The sequence below is a fragment of the Sinocyclocheilus rhinocerous genome, unplaced genomic scaffold, assembly GCF_001515625.1.
Source record: "Sinocyclocheilus rhinocerous isolate Xijiao unplaced genomic scaffold, SAMN03320098_v1.1 scaffold584, whole genome shotgun sequence".
Lineage (NCBI taxonomy): Eukaryota > Metazoa > Chordata > Actinopteri > Cypriniformes > Cyprinidae > Sinocyclocheilus > Sinocyclocheilus rhinocerous.
Genome location: NW_015630348.1, coordinates 350,952 through 365,863, shown reverse-complemented (window position 1 = coordinate 365,863; position 14,912 = coordinate 350,952). Strand labels below are relative to the sequence as shown.

At 38.6% G+C, this 14,912-nt stretch overlaps 1 protein-coding gene across 1 annotated transcript in view; it reads right to left on the bottom strand.

Annotated features, from left to right (window-relative positions):
- ebf1a (EBF transcription factor 1a) overlaps positions 1-14,912 on the bottom strand; it is a 126,321-nt gene that overhangs the window by 37,038 nt on the left and 74,371 nt on the right. Inside the window, exons 7-8 of the mRNA XM_016552384.1 lie at positions 4,477-4,558; positions 3,385-3,526 (exon numbers count right to left, since the gene is read on the bottom strand). Of these exons, the coding sequence (XP_016407870.1) occupies positions 3,385-3,526; positions 4,477-4,558 (224 nt within the window). The remainder of the gene's footprint in view (positions 1-3,384; positions 3,527-4,476; positions 4,559-14,912) is intronic.

The following is a 14,912-nucleotide window of genomic DNA, read 5'->3' as shown; positions in this document are numbered from 1 at the left end:
AAACTAACATTCTCAAGCCCTGCAGACACCTCTTTCCACCACAGTGCGTTTGTGACATGACCTCACGTATTGGTGCCCTCACTGCCCTCGTCTCCGCAGCCCAGAGCAATCAACACACATGCTCGCCATATCTGACAGAACAGGCTCATTAGCTGGAGGGGAGTGGACATGGTTTAAAACTGACACAATAATGGACAAGAGTGGCTAAGCAGGGGTGAGAGAAGGGAAGTGTGCTGTTGGTTATTAGAAGGCCATATTTTGTGTTGAAGAAAAACTTACAGAATTCTGTGGAATGGATTTAAATATGGTAAAATGTGTTAAATAGATTGGGAGTGGAAAGCATTATTATATTAGCTAAAATAGTTCACAAAAAAAGAGAAAATATATTTATCCTCAGGCCATCCAAGATATAGATGAGTTTATTTCTTCAACAGAAATTTAGCATTACATCACTTGCTCACCAATGGAACTTCTGCACTGAATGGGTGCCGTCAAAGTGAGAGTCCAAACAGCTGATAAAAACATCACAATAATCCACAAGTAATCCACATGACTCCAGTACACTGATTAACATCTCGTGAAGTGAAAAGCTGGCATGTTTGTAAGAAACAAATGGAAGTCCATAATCCATAATAACGCCTTCTCATCCACAAATGTTTTGACCAACATATTTGTTTAGAACTGTTTTGGACTATTTTCTCTTGTAAACAGTGCTTGATCTGAGCATATTTCTCTCCTGTTTCAGACGAGACAACTTTTTCACTGTAGAAAGCAATATTATGGATAGAGGACTTGTATTTTGGCCGGAATCAATGGTTTAAAGTTATTGTTTATTACAAACATGATTTCATTATTCAATGGACCGGAGTCCTGTGGATTACTTTGTGATGTTTTATCAGCTGTATGAACTCTCATTTTGATGGCACCCATTCACTGCAGTGGATCTATTGGTGAACAAGTAATGCAATGCTAAATCCGATGAAGAAACAAACTCATGTACATCTTGGATGGCCTGAGGGTGAGCACATTTTCATTTTTGGGTGAACTGTTCCTTTAATAAGATCATACCAAGGGGCAGGAATGTGTAGCACACAGTGAATGACAGGTGTTTCAATTTCAAGTGGAATTTAGTTACTACAATAACTCTGTATTGAATTTTGGAGCTCTGACATTGGAATTTCTGCATTGCCCTCCAAGAAAAATATATCTATATGTGCATGTCAGGGTTTTATATTAGACATAATGAGGAATTACAATATAAGCCTGTCTGTCTCTGGAATTATCCTATACTTTCTTTTGGAAAAAAGAGAAGGAAAGAAAAATAATAAACCTCCACATATTTTCAAATTTGTCCAGGCTTTAGAAAACCGACTTTTTAAATTTTCTCCGTGCAGTGGAAACTGTGCTTAAACACTGAAGACGTCCCCAGGAGAATAGAGAGAACTTAATCATCATCAGCATCATCATCATCAAATCATCATCATTCAAATCCTCAGTTTCTTATCATAAATAGAGGCTAACAGTCCAACTGAAAAATATGTTCTTCTCTAGAATCATCCCAAATATAAATGAGAAAATGATTGGATTTGATTGCGGCTGAGGATCAAATCAGTGCTCAAATCATGTCCACATATTATTAGACAGATTTAGGAGGGCCGCACCATAACCTGCAACACTAGAAGAGGACAGCAGATAAAGCCACATGCCATTCAGAAAATAAATGCTCGGGGCTTAAGCCTTAGAGGTCTCATAAGACACATGTTCAGTTCAAACCTAAAGAGAACAGGCCACTTGGGGAATGCTGAATTCACTGCTCTTTTCTTAGCCCTGGTGCATTGTTGGTGCTTTACTGCACAGCTAGTGTTGGTATGCTGTTTGTTAGTCAAATGAAAGCCAGGTTAGCTCAAACCACCTTTAATATTTGGTAGTGTTAGTGGCATTAAAACATGACAGCAGCACATAAACGTGCTGTGGTTGATTAAATGGTCAGAGTTGTCTTTCAGCCAGTGGAGAGTCAAGAGTTTTGTCTGTGCTCAACTGCACCCTGGATCATTAAATAATAAAGTGTGCAAACTAGTTGAAAGTAGTCTGGAAGGGTAGTGTGAGATACTGTAGTGATTAAAGCTCTGGGCTGGATGAAAGGTTTCAGGTTCAAATTCATGAGTTATACTGAAAAAAATACCTTTTTCTTAAGGTCCTGGCACAAGATTTTGTGACCAAAAAGGTCCATTGTCAGTAATTAGTGACGTATGAAGCACAGCTCTCACAGAAGTCACTTTAATGAAGCAGCTTTCTGTTACTCAACATGGCAAACTCAGCATGACCAACTGAACCCGATGCGAAATCTGTGTGGGGAAATATTTCACCTGCACCTTTAATCAGTATTTTTGTCTTGTTTTCCAGTAGAATTATCTAAATATCCTTAAAGCAAGATACATTTATTAAGTAAAATTGCATATGGTAATAAGAGAATAGATCTTGAAATACACTGATTTTCTTACCCCCTTGGCATATGTGTGTATATATATACTGTATATATGGTCTTAAGCATAAGTCACACAAAATGCTCTACGATGTCTACACTTAAAACAAGAAAATACAAACAATTTATCTGTATTAAAGATATTTATATAAGTGTAATGGACAATAAGACAAAAATAATGCTCAAAATAATAGCTTTTACAGTGTATTACGATTGTTTCAATTAGCAAATCACTCCAGGTTTTTCCAGTGGGACTGACCCTGTTGCATTTGTAATTTGTTGCATGTGAACTTGCCTGTTGCCACTGTTCAACATTCACTGACTTGTTTTTAATTTTAAAGCTTTTTTTCATATCCCCTTCATATGCTGAGACAACTATAAGTAAGTTAACAGTGAACATTGTGGGTTTGTAACACTGTGATACTTGTTTTGTCCTGATCATACAAGACTATAAAGACAATTGAAGATGAGGGAGGGTTCAGGAAACCTGAAATCACTATTTTTGCAATACCGTTTGGTGACAGTAAGTTGGTTAGAAATGGCACACTTCAGCTTTAAGCTGTGTCTGTAAGTTTATAAGTTGACGTAAGGGAAGAGCACAGTGCTAGCCATGATGGGCAGCCATCTGTGCTCATGAAGCCAAACCATGAAACTACATAGCTGTGCGCAAATAAAAGAGTTGGTTGTGAGGGAAAGTATAATGAAGGAAATTTTACATTGGGTTGCACTACATTACACTACGTCTTTTATTCCTGCAGACTGTTTCTTCCATTTGTCTCATTTTTTCTGTCACTATACGAAAAAAAAATTGATATAAAGAGTTTGTGTATATCAATATGAAACACGTGTGTTCTTTATTTCTCAACAAACCGCATGTAAACAGATACAGTGAGTACACTCACCGTGTTCCAGGTATGATGGATTGCCTTCAGATGGGTCCAGCCTGCGAGCTCTGCGTCCATGTTTAGAGTTATTGTGAACAAACATGTTATCAGACACAGCAAGGACGTGTCCATCCACGCTCACCGTCGTAGACACCACCACCTGAAAGAGACAAATGCCGACAGTACTTCACTTGACCCGCAAAGACATACTCTGTATGTATACTTGTATACAAATTAATACGTAGCTCAAACAAACAGCTGAAGTGTTGGGGCAGCACATACACACGGTATGCCTGTAAGTAACTGCTGACTGATAAATTGACGAACAGGCACATTTCACCAGAGAGCCTGGAACAATGACAGCAGCTAACAGCTCTCACAGAGCTGAAGACGTAGACTAGAAGTGTCCCACAGCAACTGAGGAGCCTCTTGATTTAAATGGCTCTCAGGCTTTGAGAGGTCTCTCAATCTCAAGAGAGGAAGAGGCTTGATGTGACTTGGCAAACACCGCTTACATTATCCCTGTTCTGGGCAGCCACTTCATTCGCTCAAAGCTTTCTTTTTCTCTCTCTTCTCTACATCCATATCTCTTTATATATTCTCTAGTGCTCGCACTTTATCTGTTAAGAAAACCTTTCATTGGTCAACCATTCATACATTTTTAGTGAAATACACTGGATTGTCAATTGAAAAACAGAATTTATAAGGGCCATGTTTCGTAATATATATTCAATGATTTCAATGCTTATCTTAATTTAAGGTGTTTTAAATATTATTTAAATATTGAATGTATTTCAGATATTGATAAAAGTGATTTATTGTATTTAAAGCTGATTAATCACCATGTATTACGTAATTAATTTATTTTAAAAAGTTAATCAATTGATATCTCTGAAATATATTACATTTCATGTCATTTCAAACTATTTAGTTGTTCATTAACTACTTAATTGTTGAGTATTATTTAATATAATAATGATTTTAATGTTATTAATGGACATTTTAGTGTTGCCATTTCACGCAGCAAGCAATGCAAGTGTAGCTTATCCACTAACATACATGGTTAAAATGGCAATTTTGCCACTTTAATTTGGTTGAATGTGGTCCTACCTGGAATCGCCGCATGTCTCGTGGGTTCCCTGCATTCTTTAGGCAGTTCTGGTTGCATTTGAGGAAGAATTTCAGGAAAAACCTGGAAAAACACAGAATAACAGAATTTATGAGGTAAGTCTGTTTTGTTTTAATCTAAACTGTGGTGTGAGAATGAGGTAAAGATTTCAGTGTTGTGTGGTACTGACATTGACAGCATTAGATCTAATATTTGTTGTTAACATACTTTTCTGTATAGACTTTTACTATTCTGTGCATTCATACTATAAGGTCACAGTTTATTCACACGCACACACTGGTCTTAGAAATGAAGCACAGATCATCTGTCGAGAACCCAGAAACAGGTCAGTCAGAAAAGGAGAAGAAAGCAGGAGAAAGATCAAGAGAGATCGAAGTGTGATGTTGAGGTCACTCCAAAGCGCAATTAGACTCACAATAGTCACAAATCCAGCGAGATTTCCTCATAAAGGAACCATAGTAGAATCCTTATCAACTATTATTCAGAGATGTATAAATTCAGCAGCTAGACGCACCTACTAAATTTCCCAGGGGAACATCCAATATTGTGAATATTACTGTGCCATTCATCAATCAAATTAATAATGTGTGTCAAATGATTTGTAAGTGTTTATTATTTATGGGTTTTAAGAACAGTGTTTTTTATGCTGAATCCAGTGGGCTGTCAAATCTTGTATGGCTGTGATTCAGTGTGTTTTCCCTCCTTTTCTGTGGTCTGAAATCTACAATATTAATTAGCACAGCAGGGTTTCTCTCTTTTTTCTTCATTCATGGTTTTCCGGTTCACTGCACTGGTATAGTTGAAAACCAACGTCTGTCTGCAGCATCTATCCACTATTATATCTGCTGTCTGTCACTACTCACACAAATGCATTGACACTCAGTGAAGGCAACTTCTAAGAACTTTTACTGAGCTGTCAAAAGTGGGACATACTATAGAAGTCTAATGTTTTTATATTTTATTTTAGATTTCTAACCTCACAGTCAAGCCATAACAGAAAACATTTTTTATTTTCATATATATATATATATATATATATATATATATGGTAGTGTATGTAGTGCAATGTTACCCTCATCTGGATCTGAAACATTCAGATTTAGGAAGCACATTCCAACAGGTGAGTTTTCTGGTATGGAGGCCGAGAAGACATTTTGGCAGATTCAACAGAAAAGCGAAGCTACATGGAGCTACAATCACAAACCACTCAGCAGCATGGCAGACAGGTTAATTGTCAGGAACCGGAAGGGCCCATAGTACCCATATACCAATAGCATATTTCCTGGTTTGATATTTAGGTCATTATACATTTTACAAATCCAAACCTAAATGTCGCCATAACAGAAAACATTTTTTATTTTCATATATATATATATATATATATATATGATCATGAAAATAATTTATTTCACCAGATGGTGGTTTTGTCAGATTTAGCTCACTTCTACAGAAAAAAAAAAAGCACACATAATAACATATCTTCCTTTCCTGAGCTACACTAAGAAATAATTAGGTAATTTCCATTGTTTTAGATACATACATATGTAACTAAACACACAGGGCTGTCTTTAAAGGTTAAAATGATTTACATAAAATTATTTAAAAAAATATAGCTTTTTTTATAGGCTACATAAAGTTAGTCAAAGTTAAAGTTTGGGTTTAGGCCAGTCTGTAGTAGCTTATTATAAAAACAACAGAAGTCAATGGAAAGCCCCCACCACGATATGAAAACAAATGTGTGTGTGTGTGTGTGTGTGTCTGTGTGTGTGTGTCTGTGTCTGTGTCTGTGTGTGTGTGTGTGTGTGTGTGTGTGTGTTTGTGCAGCTGGCTTGTTAGTGCTGAAGGAATGTAAGATGCATAGTCTGTTTGTGCTGGCTGTGATTCCTCTAGGATAAGCGGTCCAGGTCTCATCCTTTGCTCTTTAATCTACTGTACACCATTTCACATCCATATGTGTCAATCCATTCATTCCTTTCTCATGCCTTTGTGCCTTGTAGCATGTCAGATGGAAAATGCACACTGTATGTGTGTGTTTGTGTGTGTATATATTTCAAATATGATATCATGCATAGCACTGCGCATATAGATCACATCTTGCATTTTGCAGCTCAGTGTGTGTGCATTGATAAAAACATGTTTGTGTGTTATCCACTGTGTTGTTTGGGTAAACAGATTAGCGCTACAGGCCTCGTCTATAATATCATTTAAGAGCTCTAAGCCGCAGCTTTCTTCCCCACTGATTCCCTCCTGCCACTGACCCTGTCTGAGCGCTCCTGACCTGTCCCTTATTCTTCCACGCTCTCGCTTTCCTTCTCTTACTCTCTTTTCTGCTTTGTGTGGAGATAAGTCTGGGCTTAACCCCATCGCTGACATCACACTCTCATAGTCCTCCTAAATCCCCCGCAAAACCCTGGGTGCCCTCACTTTAGGAAGACATCCTTTGTCTTTCTTTCCCTCCGCGATATGGATTTGTCCTTCTGGTCTCCTAACCGCACGCCACGTTCACATAAACACTCACTCATAGTTTTTAGAGCCCTCATCCACATGTGTAATGTGGGTATAGTTTGACTTTGTTGACCCTGTAGCTCCATTAGCAATAGCGAGAGTACTCCGATGCCTGCCGAACAGGGAGGGGACATGTAATCACACGTGTAATGTTTAATAAAGTGCGCACTGTCCCCTCCATAGGGCACTTCGGACAGGGACCTTATGCTTTTAGAAGAGATTGGACGGTACGTTGCAAATGGCGTGGCTAAGAGCACTTCAATTAGAGAGGGCTATTACCACAGTCAGCATGAGGAAGAGGGCAACGCTCCAAGTGTCTGATTGGTAGGATGAGTTTAAGTCACAGCACAGAGCCTGACCTGTCATACATACTGCTCTGCTTAATAACTCTTACATTGTACTTTTAGGCACATCAAACCGGCTGCTAATGAAACTGTAACTGAGATGGAAAGAGTACAGATGACGACGTGGAAGAATGAGAGAGTAGCTGCGCTCTGATTCACAGGGGTTCTATGCAGTGTTCATTGCTCGCTATACACACTGAGCGGGATATATCTGTTGAAGTTCACTTCACTTGAGAAAATGCCCCATTTGGGAATGCTGCAGTGTCATCAAACACATGAGACACATCGCACAGATATACATCTACATTACCATTCTAAAGTTTGGAGCCTGTGATTTTTATTTTTATTTTATCTTTATTTTACATTTTTAAATATATTTTATTTCCATGATTTCAAAGCTGAATTTTCAGCAGCCATTACTCTAGTCTGCAGTGTCACAGGATCCTTCAGAAATCATTCTAATATGCTGATTTGCTGTTAAAGGAACATTCATTTTATCAGTGTTGAAAACAGTTGTGCTGATTATTTAATATTTATATTCAGATTTTAATTTGAATATTTTATTTCTTTAAATTAATAGAATTTGTATGATCAAAAAGCCAAACATTTACAATACATGATGGCTGTGATATGTAATATAAAAATAACTTGTGTGATTTTATTTAAAAATTTGTGTGTCTTTTTAACTGCTTCTTGACCTATGGCTATGATGATAATATTGTAATGGTCACATCTTGTGTGCTTTATACCCACAAGCAGCTGTGGATAATTCACCTCCTCCCTGTGTTTATTTTTAACAAATTTTTCTGTGATATTCAGATGGTTTGCAGTGACTTCTTGGAATTTTTTTCTCTACACTTACTGTGATGTGATATACTATTGTTTCCTGTGCATTTTGCAGTGCCCTTCGGACTGAACACAGTGAGTCAAATAGCCTGTAAAGTTCACTTAGCAGTGCACTAATGGGTGATTGCAGCTTACCCAAGCCGTGAAGAGGGGTAAGAGTGAATGTCAGGCCGAAAAAGAAGGAGAGCAATGAATTAAAGCAGCAGTCGAAGGGTGATGGGGTTGGGGTTGGTGTAGGCAGGGTTAATGTAATCCTCAACAAATTGACCTTTGACCTCGGTCTGTCTAGGGGTCACATCTGTCCGCTCAGCTCTGGCCTGTTAATTAACTCTCCTGCAGGGTCGCTCAACTTGGACACTCAGCCGTTAAGCCGTTTGCGTTATTCTCCTCAAATCTCAGCCGAGGAATGATTCACAAAAATGAAGCCTGTTTCGCTCGACGTCAAATTAAATACAAAACATCCACACGGGAAAGTGCTCTTTCCAATCAGACACCCACTCAAAATGCAACGATCACAGAAAAATGCACTTTAATAAACGAAAGAGCGTTTGGGAAAGTCTCTGCAGCCTCTCATTGAGTTCGAGTCACTCCTAAAAGCACATCAAACGAAATCAAATTGCCCCCCAGTGTTTGCAGTGATACTTGTAGCCTAAGTCACTAGTGCTATTGATTTAAATGCATTTGACTAGCTGTGAGGGTGGTTTCAGATGAATGATAGCGGCGTGCAGAGAGAGCGGCTGATCTGGAGTCAGCACTAACTGCAGCAGCATGGCATTAGAGCATGTGGCATGTGCGAGTATGGTATTACCCACACTCTCAGTAAATGAGACCAAGTCAACGGCACCAGCCATTAATTATTCAGAAGCTGAGATGGCAATTATGGCACTGAGCACAACCAACATGAATATTTTATGAAGGCTAACGCAGACCATAAGAGTGTGAGAGGGGGAGAGTGAGAGAAAGAGAATATAAATGTGTCCATTTCTGGGAGACACAGCTGATGCCAGTTCTTGCCATGGAGCGACACTCAAAGTGGCATTCGGTATGGCATGATATCTTTCTTCATCCGCTTTCTCCTCACCTTACACCATCTTATCTTCATTCCCGTCTCCCAGAATGCCTCGGTGAGACAGCAGCATGGGCTGTCTTAATGGGAGCAGGGGCAGATGTCCTCTCAAGGCAGTTCTCCATTACCTCTACTGTGTGGGCATGATAGGAATGTTGCAGTTGTTTAAAACACAGAGTTTGAGTTGTGGCTAATTGAGTAAGGCGACACCATGTTGATGAGTGATAGGCTAATCTTCTGAGCGGCAGCGTTAAAGCCGGGCGGCCCTGTAACTTGCTGTCCGTTTCAGCCTCTGTTTGTCATTCTCTCTCTCTCTCTCTGCCCCCCTTTAGAAAAACATATCGCTCATGCTTTGAAAATACACAAGTGCGTCGGTTAGCCTCTCTCCTGAACGGTCTCTAATATGCTCATAATTCCTTCAAGACCAGATACTGCAAATAAAATAATAATAACGCAAGTAGAACAATCCGACAGCTACAACAAGTCTAACCTTCCCCTCCTTCCGCTTTAAGCAAAGCAGAGCCCAGTAGGCATGTTGTGCTGACAGCTCTAAAATTGCTTACAATACACATCTCCAAAAGATCTGTCCCCGGCAAAAAAAAAGAAATATCACCGGCTTGCTTAGCTGGTCTTTCAGATGTCTTATTTTTCCCTCCTCCCTCCATTTATTATGGCTGGATTTCTGCACTGGCATGCGAGTTTGGTGCCAAATGCAACCGAAGAACTATTTCAGAAAGAAAGAGAGAGAAAGAAGAAACGGCGAGCGAGCAAAGAGAATTCTCTTATCATAACATGAGAGTAGAAGAATTCGCACTCTGTGTCATCCATTGTCTACAAATGTTTCCTCAGAGTGAAAGCATTATTTATTTTTAGTCCTGTTTAGCTGAGCTTGTGTGGACCGTTTTTTGTGCACAGAATTTATTTATTTATGAAAAACCTCTAATTTGTCATGTATTGTATATTAAAGGTACACTAGTAATGTTTTCTCATTTGAGGTTTTAAGAAATATGTATACTTACATTGTTACAGTGTTCAATATAAATGTTGTTTGATATATTTTTGATGAATAAAAAGTAAAAAAAAAAAAATTTACTAATAAATGGATCATAGTTTCCACAAAAATATTAAGCAGCACAACTGTCTTCAGCATTGATAATAATAATAAATGTTTCTTGAGCAGCAAATCAGCATTAGAATGATTTCTGAAGGATCATGTGACACTGATGACTGAAGTAATGATGCTGAAAATTCAGCTTTGCCATCATATAGTAAATTACATTATAAAATATTTTCAAATAGAAAACATTGATTTAGATTGTAATAATATTTTACAATATTACTGTTTTTTTTTTTTAATCAAATACATTATTTTACATTAAGTGGGCCGCCTCATAGGGGATGCCATTTTTGAGATCACATGATCAACCGCTTTATATCATTAACCCTCCTCTTATTTGACACTTTCACCAATGGACTAAATGAGTCATGGCTGACTGAATTGCACATTTCTGCAATGGTATCATGTGGCAATGCCTTTGCATTATGCTGCATCCATGCCACTAGTTGTCAGTATAAGTCCAAGACGACCATTAGCCCGCTAAACATAAAAAAGATAAATATATATACTTTAAAGTATCATAGTATATTGTATGCTCACTCCAAAGAGGGTACAATTAATGTGGCCTGTTCCTCTTGCTATACTAAAGCTCTTGAGCATTAACCGGTTTGAATTGCTGCATTTCCTCTCTCAGACAATCCACTGGCATCTTATGTCATTACCTTCTGGGCCGTGTCGATTTAAGAGAAATGCATGCAAGACACACTCTCTGCGAAATAACAACAAAGAGTTGAGTGAGACAGAACGAGTGAGCGAGAGACAATGAACGTGAAAGAGGAGAGCGAGGAGAGAAATTTCACTTCAGACAGCGGGTTCAGACCCAGGAGACGAGTGCAGTGCAGACGGGAGAATTATTTTACATAATAAATGCTTCAAATTCAAGCCTGTAATTGATAGCTGAAGCCAGGCAATGATGTGCAGCCACCACACATGGGTTTTAGGGAGCTGTCAATCAAACGCTGCCACTGGAGGAGGGATAATGAATGTCATATGACAACTGTCTGATTTAATGTAATCATTGCAGCTAAAACTATTGTTTACAAGTGCCAGTGGAGGTGTGTGAGCGAGCAAGACCAGCAGTAGTACAGCAGTCGATGGTGTAACAAGTCAAACTTGAGTTCGGTAAGGGAGGGTTTAGAGAGTGCAAGTGCTCTAACTCTCAGTTTGCAGCTGTTTTGTCCATTTTCTGCTAAGATTTACACATCGAACCCTTCCGTCTCTGGCTTAATGCCTGTAATTGACTAATTCAGCATAAATGACCTCTGTTTAAGCTAATCATACAGAATGCGATGGACAAACAGATATATTTTCTGTAAACAGCCTCTGTACTGTGCATCGTCCATGTACACAAGCCACAAATTAATTGCACCGCTCAGAGGGAAATACAAGATACCACACAATACATTCAAAGCAATGTGAACTGCACAAATAGGTGGAAAGTAAGAAAAAAAATAATTTACATATCTTAAACTAAATGTACAAGAAAAGAGAGAAAGGGAGAGTGGGAGAGAGATACAGAGAGAGACCACCCTCCTGTATATTTCAGAGGCTGTAGGCAAACACCTCAATAATTCATGATGGAGAGATTGATTTTTTTCCTTTGGCGAGAAGCAGCAGATGTGGCAGGGATGGATGGAGGGAGGGAGGGAGGAAGGAAGGGTGGGAATGGAGGGACAGCGCAGGCCTGAGGGTTAGCAGCCAGTGGGATCATTAGACCGCCTGCTTTTTGTGTGAAGACTGGAGCTTTACAGTACACTGTTACTCACTGCCACAGGGCTCAAACAAACCAACCTGAGTAATACTCAGTTACTCACACATCCCTAAATTCCCTAAAAAACACCAGGATAGAAGGATGCAGTCAGATTAACCTTAAAGAAATATTGTTTTTTGACCTAATGCCATTCAATATGATGTCTGCAAAAATTGTTTTCAATTCAAAACTGTGCTTTATGGATAGTTACCTCACAATCCTTTTTACTATCTAGTAAAAGTAAAGCCTACCTTTTTAGGTGTTAGTGACATGAATTAAATGATTATGTATTATTATTGACATGGTTTGTATTAGTTATTTTATTATGGTATCATGAACAAACAATGAACTTCTCACTGAAAATTTTTGTCATATATTAATCTAGGTTAATTTAATGTATAATATATTTAATTGTTTATTTATTCGTAATATATGAATTATAGTTTTGTATATAAATTAATTATACATTTCTATATGTTTAATAAATATTTTGTGACTGTCAAAAAATGATAATTTCCCACTTATATCAATAAGATATAAGCTGTTGCTGCTACACAAAACCTATTCTTATCATTTCACTCAGATTAGATAAATAACCCAGAATACTTATACCCCATGAAATCAGAGTAGTACTTGTAGGAATATATGTACAGTACATATAGAAAAGCTGACAATTTTTTGTATTTAAAATTTATGCTCATGCCTCTGACTATCAATAGCAATAGCAAATGATTAAGGCATTGACATAAACTAAACCATGCTCATAAAGTGATTTTACAGCACTTTTAAGTTTAGCTGGACAACACTAATAATGCCTTTGCAAAATATGTAGGATTTGTCTTTGAAAGATGGAAATGTGTAGCATGGAAGAGGAGGAGCTCAGAGGTTCGAGCTAGAGCAGGACAACACTCGTTTACTGTGCTTTGATACAGAAATGATGAGATTAGAGAAAAGAGCAGAGCAGAGAGAAATGTAAAGGAGGGAGTTGGTTCCCCCTCGCGTGTCTGATGGAATCAACCCTCCATGGGTGTGACGGGACGGCAGGTGAGGCTTTGAGAGCGAGCGACATCCTTTTGTCATCACCTGCTCTCACAAATAATTCCTGGCATCAGAGGGAAGGGGAGCGAGGGAGGCGTATTGACAGCTACCACTTCTACTTGCCTTCACCTGTCTTATCCAGTCACCCGCAAATGGGACGCAAAGGACAGAGGGACCTTTTCACAGAGACCGAATGCGCTGCTTTTCTCTTCCACTGACCTAATTAGAGCTCACTCGCTCCCTGTCTTCGTCTCCTGTTATCTGGCGTGTCCCACTAAAACCTAATTGCTGTTTTAACCCACAGCAAATGGGTCCATGCTACATTTTACCAGTTGAATAACGGCAGCGCTCACAGGAGGCCTTGCAAAAGGGGAAAATTAAAATCAAACTCTATGTTTTCAAAATTAATTTAATTGTTAATTTTGTCTCTAATTATCTCTAATGAATCCACTTATTCTTTTTGTACACTCTGAAAAATAAAGGTTCTTTATTGGCTTTGGTTCAATGAAGTACCTTTAGTGTTCATGGAACCTTCTTAAAAAAAAGATTCCAAAAGGGGGTTTTCACAGCATTGCCATAGAATTACCATTTTGGGTTCGGCAAAGAACCTTTCTGTGAACAATTCTTAAAAGAATCGTTTTTCCATGGTGTAAAGAACATCTAAAGAATCTTATTTCATTTTTATTACAATTACATTGTTATATTATTTTATTACATTATGCTTTGGCACAAGGCCTCTAAAAATGACAGTCAACAGAGTTAAAAGTCTGCTGATGACACTGTTTGTTAATATGTCTCTTGCTCCCTCCCTTTCTCTCTCTCTACATACTGTATGTGAATGCACAGTGCATATATTTATATGCCTGTTCCTGCGCTTTTCTCCATCATTTGATTGATTTCTTTAAATACAATTCTTTGTATACAACCATTTGTTAGATACAGTTAATTCCAGTCCTCAAATTTGATTGGTTCTTCATGGAACCAAAGATGCCAATAAAGAACCTTTCTTTGTAATAGTGAGATTCCACAAATGGTTCCATATAGTGGAAAAACATTTTTCACATTAAGAAAAATAAATGGTTCTTTTAGGAACTGGTCACTGAAAGGTTCTTTTGGGAACCCAAAATGGTTCTTCCATAGCTGTGAAAATCCACTTTTTGGAACCTTTATTTTTTAATTGTAGGATATTCAAAAGACTGAGCAGGAGCAAAAAAGATGTGGCAAAGTGGGACATGCGACCCTATTAGTGCTCTTGAGCACTTATATCAGCGGGTGACTGTGAGGTGGAGTGTCTCCGGCGCCTGGTAATCTGCTTCTGATAATTTATTATTTACATTATATTAGACAACGCCGCACAGTCAGACGGAAGCGCTACAAAACTGCAGCATATTGATTTTAACAGCGAGCTGTCTGCAGCGATTTGTGGCGGCACAGGGGCTTGTCTCCGAGTGCCAGCCTTGCAGGATCACAGGGACAGGATGCCACTGTGCTACATGCTAATGCGCACTTTAAACATTTAACACTAGGAGGTGCTGTAATTGCTCTGACAGCTGACAGGTGACCAGCAGAGTGTAACACACACTGCTGTCTCTCCCCTCCTCCTACCGACAGCATTTCTCTCTTCCTCACTAGTCTCTTTGGGTTGAACCCTGCTCTCTCAATCTCTCCGGAAAAGCGGGGATGAACGTTGCGATTCTCCATTCTGCCTGAATGCAGTGGCTAATTAGAAGAGGAGGATTATGGGCTGTGAG